This window comes from Argiope bruennichi, chromosome 3 (assembly GCF_947563725.1).
Source record: "Argiope bruennichi chromosome 3, qqArgBrue1.1, whole genome shotgun sequence".
Classification (NCBI taxonomy): Eukaryota; Metazoa; Arthropoda; class Arachnida; order Araneae; family Araneidae; genus Argiope; species Argiope bruennichi.
The window spans coordinates 111,290-123,525 of NC_079153.1; the positions used below are offsets into that span (position 1 = coordinate 111,290).

Sequence of the window (12,236 nt, forward strand, 5' to 3'; positions counted from 1 at the left end):
TTGTAAGCTACTGCTTGCTGTAGAGTACTGATTTGTGTTGTTCTGTGTTCGTCTCGGCTGTATATATATTCGTCGTCCTTGTGTTAGTGTCCCCGTATCAATAAAAGTCGTCGTTGTTTTCTATTAGTGGACTGTCCATTTCTGGTCGTCCATCAAGTCAGAAAGAAACCCGAAGGAGAATAATACCTAGAAAGAAAATTAGGGCACGCCAGACGGCTTTAGTTTCACTAAAATGGAAATCATAGGTCATAATTACTTTTTATTAAGCACATTTAAGAAAATTCTAAAGTTCCAAATTAAAACAAAATAGTGCAATTCAAAATGAAAATGAGCGTCGAAGAAGTAATATACATAAAACGCTCATAAAAAAAGAACTTCGGGAAAGCGATCTTCTTTCTCATTGTGTATCACATCTCTAGGAAGTAAAATAGTTAAAAAAAGAGGCAGTTGTGGGCTTTTGAAACGAATGGTATGTTGCAGGTTATTCTTAAAAAGCTATTTTGTAACTACATATTTTAAAGTTAAATGTCTTAAGTATCTCATCATTAATAAGCTACCCAAATTTTCACCTAAATTGAATAGCTGCGGATAAGTACAGCTCTTTGTCATTTTTAATTTATGTAGACCTAGTACTTCTTAAATAGGAAATATAGAATCTTAACTGCGGAAGGGTTCATTTTCATTGTTTTTCAGTTTGCTAGTGGATAATTTGCAAAGCCAAATTTCAGTCTGATTCAACATTCAATGGTGAATTTCCGAATTGGTCATACGATGCGCACAACATCGTGATCAGTTTTGTTTTCAAATAAATGTACCCATCAGAATTCACACTGCTGTATAATAATCTGGGATTCTTTTCTGTCGATTCGCGTTTTGTTTTACTTGTAATGTTTACTTCCATTTCTTTACTTAATAATTTTGAAAAAAAAAAAAAAAAAAAAAAAAAAACTCATGGTACTACAAATTTGTATTTATTACGGATTTTCGTTATTTTCGAATAGTTATATTCTCATGAAAAAACAAGGAAATTCCATTTGAAAGATGTCCCATGAACTCGCTCTCGTTATTTTGTCGTGCCGTTACACCTCCATTAAAATTACTGGATAAGTAAAGAAATTACTGGAAAGTAAGCAGGTTCTCGCTTAGCTTGAGGGTATAATAAAGGTGAATATGGACTTGTATCGTCCCGATTTCCATAATGGGATGTAGGAAGGGGTAAGTGCATGGGCTGATGACAGTCATTTTATAAGTAATGGCGGAAAATTTATTCAGAACTTACTTGCTCAGACAGGACGAAGGATGCTACTAATAGATGCAATTTCATATTGCATGTGATATTAATATTATTCACTAGAAAGAGACTTTGCTGTATTCAAAAATTTTTCCAAAAATATTCACGGATTAATATAGGTTATTATTTTTTAAAGTTTTTGTAACGATATTAAAAAATAACAAGAAAAAAAAATTAAAAGATAATGAGATTATATTTGTGTTAACGAAAACGTAAAAAGAGATAGTATGAAATATTCTCTAGCCGATTTATCCATTAATAAACATATTTCAATTTTTTTTTAAACAAGAATTGTTTAAAGTCAAGACAAATGTTTGTCATGCTTGCATTGCTTTCTTATAGATAATTATTTTCTAAATGACATAAGAAAAATCAGATAATTCTTCAGATAATAAATTTAAAAAAAGAAAAAATGCAAAAAAAGAAAGAAAAAAAAATTACACATCACAAATTATTGATTTATTAAATATATTTTTTTTTTAATTTAGTGAGGGAGACTAATAGTAGCATGCAACATTGGCATAATATTAAATTAATGTAATTAGTAAATTTTAATTAATTTTCTTTTTAAAAACATCAAAAGATGACCCTATTTTCGTTACATTATTCCTTTCTATCCCAATAAACCTAATTCAAACCTATTGAATTAGTATGTAATGTGCCGTAGATACTGATTTGTTGAAATTTTGCCTTGTGATTTGAATCCCTATCAGGATTTCAGCTTTCAAATTTATGATCCATATTTGAAGAGTGAATTTAACCAAACAGTTATAGAGTATTTTGACGACACAGAACAGTGCACTCTTCTCCGCAATAACATGCGGTCATTTGTGTCGAAGCCAAATATCTGCCTATGGACTTTCACTGTCCTAACATTATTAGAAAACACAAGAAAATAGTTCCTGAGACTTTATTTTTTTTGTAGATTTTAATAAGCATAAAATTGTATTCAATTTACTCACTAAAAATATAAAGTTACACTGGATATAAAAAAACGATCCTTATTTTTTTAAAGGGGTGATTCAAGTGCATTTCTCAGATTAACATATTGTTGCAAACATTTAAAATTGCGAATTAGAAGATCATTTTTTCTTAACAATCACCTCAAGCATTTTGCCCTTGTGACAAGGGAGGCCATTGTCGGTGCGGCCATTTATCTTCACTAGTTCTTGCACTATGTCATTCTTGAAGTCTTCTTTGTGTTCCTCTGGAATGTATGGCTCTAAAACACAAAGCGAGGAGCAAAAGTCTGAAACGAAAGAATGTATTACCAATTTCATATCTTAACGAAAATATAAAGAATCGTAGAGCAATTTTGCAATAAAGTAGATTTATTAGCTTTCAACAGTTGGCAACATAAGAGAACTTGCCGAAATTTGTAGGACTAAAAATTTATATTTTTAAGAATAACTTTAAACAATGGAATTCCTAAACTGAGGATCACGAGTCCAATTTTTGGCAGGTAGTGACAAAGTTTAGAAATGTATATGAATCTTTCTACAATATGCAAAAATGTGATATGGGTTCAGAATTTCAATCAAAATACATATTAAAAATATTTTTTCAATAAAATTATATTAAATAATAAATATTTTTTAAAGAAAAAGTCATTATTGCCTCAGAAAATCTCTTTCTTAAATAATGTGTATTATTTGTTTTCGAAAAAATTCATTACATGGGGATAAAGGGAATTGTTGTAGTTTAGATTTCTAAAAAAATGGGTAATATATAAAAGTTTGGAAACTCTTAATCTAGCATAATTATCCAAAATTTAAAAGAAAAATATAGAAATATCTCGAACATGGAAAAGAGTGAATAATATTTTGAATGAAATATCCAAGTTTTGAGTACTGTGGCCGGGGAATATTACTCAAGAGATCAACAGTTCAATGCTCAATAATCTGAACCAAAATTACACGTGCAGAATTGTTCGTCTTTTAAAATGACAGTTCTTCATTTTCAGATCAAGAGCTGATTGCTTTCATCCCAGATCATGTTCTTGGTAAATATCTTGCTTTGAAGCAATCTTGTTTGGATAGGCCTTCTGTTTTAATTTGGTTCTTCGGTTCATATAATTCGGGTCCATTTCATATAAAATACATGAACTAGATTTTTTTATTTTCTTCTTCTAGAAGAAGGATGAAAGTGTTGAGCCTCACAGATCAAATATTATAAATAGCCCAACACCCGATGTAGACAGAAATACTTTCTACGTATTTTTCGGAAAGACCAACTTGTTAGATAAAGGTATGGATCCATACTAGATGATATCATACTAGATCCATACTAGAGATGGATGGTATGGATTCATACAGATCCATATGGATCCATACCATCCATCTCCAGGGTGTGTAGCATCAGCTCGATGCTTAGAAATATAACTTCGATGACTTTCAAGAAGTGTTCTTTCAAAATTCCCAGTCTGGCCATCTTTCTTAGTTCTTCGATTCTCGTAGTCTGTCTTATACATCTGATGATAAACCCTTCATAAATCAGACCAAAAAGACTTGCCCCTGTTTTTATCATAGATCAAAATTGACATTGTTTGTTTCAGCTTCTTCTCTATGTAATAAGCAGCAACATGTAAAGTTCATGGTTACCTGCTTTGGAGAATTATAAAGCAAATGTTTCAAGTGGCAAAATTTCATTCCTATTTTTCCATTCTGTATTAAAACACATAGTTAACATATCATCTAGGTAAGTTAATTAAATTGTATTGAAGAACACGAAATTAAGAAATCAAAACTGCTTTAAACATCGTGTTAAATTTTGCCAAATCTGACATTTTTAGATAACGTTTAAAATGATGCAACCTCTCACAGAACTGATTCTTATTAGTAACACAACCTATTTTTAAACAAGACCATTGATTGAAAGTTTTATGATCGGTACGGAAATGTCCAGGACGGAAAAGTCATACAACCGAAAAGGAGAGATCCCGTGCTAGGAATGACGATCGTATCATTTTTGGAGGCATTTGCATTTATGTGAAACCAATAATTGATCCTCACGTCATCCCCACCCCTGTTGTAGAGGGTATTAATGCAACAATTATTGAGGTTAAATTAGGAAATCTTCCCCCGTCAAAATTGTGTCGGCCTTTGCGATAATAAGGGGTACACATAAATTTCCTAAAGAGGATTTCAAAAAACTTATAAATTTAGGCCCACACGTCATCATTGGGGGTGATATGAATGCAGCTCACATCGCATGGAACAACCATAGAATCATTCAACGTGGTAATCAATTTTTAAATTTATAGCAGGACAGGAGTGGGTGTCAGTATTTTGGCACCCACTCTATAACCTAAATTAATCAAGTTAGGGAATACGACACCGTCCTCGATATCTCTACATTAAAGAGAATTACAAATCTCAAATTAGAGTTCTAAATTGTTTAGATTCTGATCATCTTCCAGTAGTTTCGACTTTCGATATTGGAAACTTTTCAATAAATTCACCAGCACAATTATCCACCAACGGGGAGAACTTTCGGCATATTCTAAATTCAAAACCTCTTTTCCTTCTCAAAATTAATAGCAATGATGACGCAGAAAATGCAGTTGGTTTTTTAAGGAAAATTCTGAAAGAGTCCCTCGCAGAAGATTCGAAGCCAAAATTTGATAACCTTCCAAAGAAGCTTCTTTTAGAAATACTAACCAAAATTAAACTGCGGAATTATTTGCAAAGAATATGGCAACGTTTTTGTGATCCTAAAACTAGATCATTTGGAGCAGCGGCGAGACGAACAATTAGAGAATTGCAACAAACAGGAGGTCGGCGTCGTTCCTGGTTTCTTAGGAAGCCATACACTCCCTCTTGAAAGGGGCAGGGGGGAGGCTCACAATTACTCCCATCGAAAAAGCGGAAGTCTTGGCTGATAGCCTTTAAAACCAGTTCGAACCATATTCTGCTACTTCCCTTTCCAAACATAGCCGTCTATCTCTCGACGGCCATGTTCCAACAACCTCCTCCTTTCTTTCACAAACATACGCAAGCGAATTAGTTTCTATTCGGCCAGCTGAGATCACGTAATTCATGAAAAACCTGAAATCGAACAAATCGCTAGGATTGGATTTCGTTAGCAATCGCATGATTAAAAATCTCCTTCCTAGGATTATTTAACACTCAATATTTTAATTAAATAAATTGTTAAAATTGTGCTATTTAGTCTAATGTTGGAAAACAGCGTTGGTTATCCCTGTTCCAAAAAAGTTGTTCTATGCAAGTTACTTCAACTGCTGGCATATTATACAGCTGTGTCCAACTCTAGGAAAAGACGTAGGGCTGGAATTGACAATATTTACTTAAATTTTTCGTCCGTGAAAAGGCAGAGAATTCTCTAACACCTTTGCCAATCTGGTGGATTAAAGTTTATTCGAAATTATTTCTATTTCAGCCTTAGATGGATACGAGGAGCTACAGGCAGGAAATTTTTGGGATTTTTTCAAAAATAACTAATATAAATAGTTAAATCAGTTTCCAAAGTTAAAAGACCAAGGAACGAAAAATCCATTAAAGTTTCTCTATTACTCATAAATAATCAAAATATTATTTTTCTATCAATATCTATATCATAAAAATTAATTTAATAATTATACGAAATTTCATGACGTTACAGCTTTAGGTGGCCCTCTCAACTAGTTCTAATTAATTTTAATCTTTCCTTAAACTTACAAATTATAATTGCTATTCCAAATTATTATGTGGAGGTGTTCGTGACCACTTTATCAGCACGCGGAACTCCGAAACATCAGGACATTGCCACTGCCGATAAACTTTCCTTGTCGCTATGACGTCATCTTTCAACGAAAGAAGTCAGGGAGTACCGAAATCGGCAAAATTTATACCGTCGCTCTACCAATGTCACTCACCCGAAAGCCCCGTGTCAATTCCCATAAAATTACATTCCATGTCCTTGTCCTGTATACGTGTTCTGCTTTCGCCTCGCTGAACTGTTTTGCTTCCTATTAAGAGCTATTGAGATTGTCAGCATATGATCCTGCTGTGTGATTGCGACGATCTTTCTCTAGACCACTTTGTCACACAAGCGGAACTCTGGAACATCAGGACATTGCCGTTGCCCGAAATATTAAAAATATGAGGTATCTCTGTCAAGTGTATTGTAATAACGTCGTTAAGGAATGAACCGCTATTCACGATGGAGTCATTTTAAGTAAGCTTCAATAAAATTTGTTCTTTGTGAATTATATATTTAACATTATAAGAAGAATTTTAATTTTTGATTATTGATTTATTTTCAAAGAAAAAAAAAAGGAGTTTTAAAGAAGATTGCAGATTTGTGAAAAGTTTCTTTCACTGGATCGGAGAGTGACTGCCGAATTCATTTTTATCTACCTTCATCGATGACTATTTCCACAATATCAATGACGACTGATCTTTCTTCTCTAGCGAGAATAATTCAAAATTCACAAATCTCATTCAAATAAGTTTATTCCAGATGACGAAATAAACGTTTTACCAGGCTTGGAAAAGGAAATGATCACAAAGAAAACGCTTTCCCAAGGACTGTCGTTTCGAATAGAACGATGAAAAAGGAGTTTTACTTCACAATAAACATTAATACTTATTAGCAATGCAGCAGTAAAAAAGCGGTCCATAACACTGCAGCAACTTTCACTTTAAACGAGCCATTCTTGTGTCATTCAAATGAAAGTTTCCCTGTTTGAGACGCCCTGGCGAGAGACGGCATAACGACTTCCTATTTGGAGGATATGCATCTCATGCCATGGGAAATTGAAAAAAAAATTAATTAATTGAAAAAAATTTAATTAAATTAAAAAAAATGGATTAAAAAAAGTGTCATTAGCTGAAATGTGACTGAGAGTCAGAGAATGTTAACAAATTCTTCTCAAATAGTTTCAAGTTTATCTGTATAGGTGTCTATCCTGAATAAACTCGATTTTACAGAATAAAAGAACACACACACACACACACACACACACACACACACACACACACACACACACACACACACACACACACACACACACACACACACACACACACACACACACACACACACACACACACACACACACACACACACACACACACACACACACACACACACACACACACACACACACACACACATATACAACAGAGAGCATTTTTTTTTCTATCTGCTGTCATGCTGAAAATGTCATATAGCGATTTCAGACCCGATTTCCCCATGCTAAAACTGAATGTTTCAAAAATATAAGTAATGATAGATGAACAAAAAAAAATGAATATTCACATGTAGCAGATTATTTCGAATAACATGTTAAACTAAGGGAATTCATGATTATTCTATTGAAATCTGCAATCTTCAAAAATTGAAATTGAAAGATTGAAAATTGACATTACGAGATCATAAGTAGGTAAGATTTCAGATCACATGCTGATTCAAATTATTCTTTGGTAATCAGCATGTGATTCATACCTAAGTACTCCACCGGAAAAAAAATCCCACTGAGGGAAGCTCGGTTTTCCAGATGTATAACTTTACATGATCACAATTTTAATTTCTTCTTTCTTAAAATGAAAGGAGATTTAAAAAAAATGACAAATTAATTGATAAATAGCGGAATACAATTCATTTTATCCAGAAAAAAGTTCAATAGAATTTAAAAAAATAGGTATAAATGCGGAAGAGAGAGAGAGAGAGAGACGAATTGTCAATAGTTCTTTTACCGCCTCAAATTGGCGCACAGAATAAAATAAACCCAGGCCTTCGCATCAGATTATTTTTATTTGGGATGGATCTTTCATACCAAAATTTGTTCCTAAAGCGATACTCCCTTGAACCTGGATACTTAGAGGCAAGAGTTCTCGTGATGGGCAAACAGTATCACTACTCTATTGTGCAGTCGCCAACAAAAATAATGGAACACTTTTGTAATTTTGCTGTTTATTTTCGCATCTACGCAAAATTGGTATCGATAGAAATTGCTCGAGAAAACAAGTTTATTTGGATCGAAAAAATGATTAACCCAGTTAATTAACATAGTTAATTAATTATAGTTCGGAATTTTCCCATTGCGGAAATCAAGAGTTTTCAATAATTAGATCTGATATGCCTTTCTGTATATGTGTATCATATTTCATTCCAAAATTCGCGCTAGTTCTTTAGTTATAATGAATTCTATTTGCTTAAAATTCAGCCGGAAAAGAGCTAACCCCTCTAATGACCATATATTTAGTATCCAGGTTGCTAAAAGTAAGCAATGCATTTCTTTCATTTTATTTCACGGAGATTAAAAAAAAAAATTAATAAACTGACTCATGTTGAATTTTAGCGTCATTTGCAAATTCCGAGTAACATAGGATTTTTTTATTGAAAATTTAAGCACTTCATTATGTTTCAAAATATTTTCGAATCCACCTTTTCGGTTTGATCCGGCCCTAAATATTTCAATACGACCCCCAAATTTTTTTTCTGAAAGAAATGTATTGGTTATAGTATTTTTAAGCGAAATTTTATTTCATTGATATAAATTAATTCGCATAATGGCATTTTAAGCCAATGAATTTATCGATTTTTATATAAAGAAGAAAAGTTTATTTTCATGTCGAAGTAATTGTTAATCAGATAAGATATTTCTTAAGCTGAGAAATAATTTTTTTTTATATAATAAAGATATTATATTTCGGTTTGAAACAAATTTCAAGAATATTTTAATCAGTTCAATAAAGTAAAAATAAATTTAGGTTTTTAAATTACAAAATTAAAAGGTTATTAACAGAAGAAAATTCAATCTATCTCATATGGTTTAAATAACTGCATATAGTCGTATTTAGAGTGATAAAATAATTCATCATCCGAAATACCATTTTTTTTCTTTATTTTACTTTAATTAAATTTTTATTACTTTTTTTTCTCTTATATGAAGTATGCAAGAATATATAAGAATACTTGTTATATGAAGTATGAAGTATGCAAGACAAATCACAATAATCGTCTAATAATTTGACACCATGAATATATTGGAACTTCACCTACTTAAAGTAACCTTCCCCCTCCTTCCACAGACACATGCACAGTTTTTTTGCGATTCCTTTTCTTTGAAAATGGAAACTCAAAAGTGGAGCGAGTTAGAGCAATGATATCTCGCATCTGGTCTTTTCACTAAAAATGTAGACGGGTGAAATCTATTATAACATCAGACTTAAAGATCCGCACTGAAATTTGTGTTAGTTCTATCAAATAAGTGACCACCTGTTAGTCTGTCGATTTCTGAGTGTTCAAACGAGATTTCTCAAAAATGTAACAAGCTAAATAATTAAAATTTATTATGTAGTTTTGGCATTGAAAGTGTTGTCACATGTTGGATTTTTTATTCAATCAATTAATATCCAAATCATGCGTTTTTATTACTGTAAAGTAAGTAACTAAAACATCAATTATCATTTTGAATATTTTGAATAACAGTATTCATCTTCAATATAGATATAATATGTATGCAGGGATGAAGGCAATCACAGTACAAAAGAAATAAATAAAAAGATTAAGTGACCATTCATTTACATATGAATTTTGGGATATTGGGCTTTCCATTGGAATCCTATTACAGACACCAAGAACCATAGAAAGAGAATGTGGTTAACAGGATTGTATCACATATGAATTACAAATATGTCATTGGATTTCTTTACATATCTTTTTGTGTTAAGGTTATATAACTTTCATTATTTAACATTTTTTTTTACGTAATAATGTTACGTGATGAGATTTATTATCTAATTTGAATGAGAACGAAATTGGTATTTTTATTGCTGATCACAAATAATCAAATTAGCATGAAAGAATAAATTATACCAACATAAAAATGAGAGATTCAATTGGAAGAGATGACTGAAACAACCCCAGGAAGAGTATAAAAATAAATAAATTTAAAATAAAAGAAGTCCGCATTCGTTTCACCAAAGAGGAAAATTATCATAAAAGCGGCGATTGAATATTGACTTCGTTCCGCACCACTTCTGTTTAACTGCATTCCCAATTTCTAAAACGAGGCTATCTGCAAATGCGCTTCAGTCCAAAGCATAGGCAAATGTTGCTGCGACAGATACAGTGACAGTAAATTTTATTTACTTCTATCATTTTGGTAAGTGGATGATCACTACTTAATTTAGATTCATTGGCTCAGTTACTTTGAATGATACTATTTCATTTGCATGTTTTCAGAAAAATATAAAATCATACTTGAAATGCAGATAAGATAATATCTTAAATATATATAAAAACACATTCTTTTGAATTCTTCGACACAAAAATACTTTTCAATATGAAAAACAGAAATTTGTATATTTAATTGCGATTTATTAATAGGGTTTATCGCCACTACTTGATATCGTTGTGTTCAACGAAATGTAAAGTATTTAAACTATAGGATTGATGATTAAATTTTACTTTAAAATTCATAAATATGCATTATCTCACATCTAGTCATTGATCATTAAATCGTAGAAACAAAGACAATAAAATTTAAGGGTTCGTTAAAAAAAACGCAATTCAGCAACAAAAATATTTTTTCTTGTAATGAGAAATTCTTTACCTTCTACATCTTTTATATCAACTGATTAATATATTCCTTTTTATAAGAAAGTAAATCCCATTTTATATAAAAATCACATGATCTACAAATGATCGAATGGCAATTTTATAACAGCGGTTAAAACTCGCGCATCACGACGACTAGACTGATGGGAATATTAAAAAATAATCTAACAAGCAGGCGAGACGAGGCGTTTGCAGTCGATAGGGATAATTTTGCAATTTTCTTCAAAATATTTCAAAAGCTCTCACAAATATGCAAGTAATTTTTAGGATTCCAAAATTTTAATATACCATTAAAAATTATTTCATTCGTTTGTGTCACAAAATCATGTTCTTTAAGCGAATAAAAAAATGGAGAAATATATTTTGATTTTCGAGCTATCGCCAAAAGGCTCTGTGATTCATTTAACATTGAGAAGAGCCATTTTTCAAATTTATATGTCTTGAAATTTTTAACAGACGCTTTCAAAAAAAAATCTTAGTGGCTATTTTTATAAGATTTGATTAAGTGAAAAAATTCACAGGTTATGATAGTAAAATTGTGAGATACTAATTTAATAATTTTATTAATTAGCTGAGTTAATCAATGTATCTATCTAAACAAATCTATCCATTTGAGCCATTTCCAGCAACACACATTTATGAAGACGTGATAATAAAGAGCAAGTTACGAAGGCGTCCCATTACTTTTGTGCATGAGGGAACAACTTTATCAGAGAGGAAGAAGTAAGCATTGTCTCGGCACATCACTTGTGGAACTCAATCACTTCTTATTCTTTCACCCAATTGCTAGGGTTCACCGTAGTTTCTCCTCGAAAGATTGAATGACCCCTTAATTGCTGATATGTAGGCGACAATACTTTCAATTGGCTTTTCAGGCATCTCTTTTTCGTATCGGAAAAACGAAGTCGTAATTTAGGAGATGAATCTTATTGAAGGTTTTTGCGAAGGCAGTCAGTACGATTCAGGGTTGAAAGATTTCTTCCTGGTGCTTCTCACAAGTCTGTCAGGAAGATGCAAGGAATCGCAAAACACGATTAGGCAATAAAGTAGATTTATTAGCTCATAAAATTACTGCAAATGAAAAAGTAGTTTAGAACCCTTATCTGCAAAAATATTAAATCTTGGAGAAAAATAAAATCTTGAAAATGTAAGGAATTTTATGCTCTTTCATTTCATATAGGCATGTAGTGTAAGAACTAAGGAGTTTTTTAAGATATTCAAGAAAAATTAAATCGAACACTGGAAAACATCTTTGCGACATCGGTACCGATGCTTGCACAGGGTGTCGTCGAATTCGGAAGATAAATACAGAGCGGAGATAGTAGGCATTCAGTGTAAGAAAAAGTATCATGAAACATAGGGTCGCGGGTAATGTGAA

The 12,236-nt window shown here is 32.0% G+C and overlaps 1 protein-coding gene across 3 annotated transcripts in view; it reads right to left on the reverse strand.

Moving 5' to 3' along the window:
- Nucleotides 1–2,187: 2,187 nt before the first annotated feature.
- The window catches only part of LOC129963743 (juvenile hormone acid O-methyltransferase-like), a 43,215-nt gene continuing 33,166 nt past the window's right edge, over nt 2,188–12,236 (reverse strand). For all 3 annotated transcript variants that reach the window (XM_056078276.1, XM_056078277.1, XM_056078275.1), the window contains exon 5: nt 2,188–2,540. In XM_056078276.1, the coding sequence (XP_055934251.1) occupies nt 2,374–2,540 (167 nt within the window). In that variant the 3' untranslated portion in view covers nt 2,188–2,373. The remainder of the gene's footprint in view (nt 2,541–12,236) is intronic.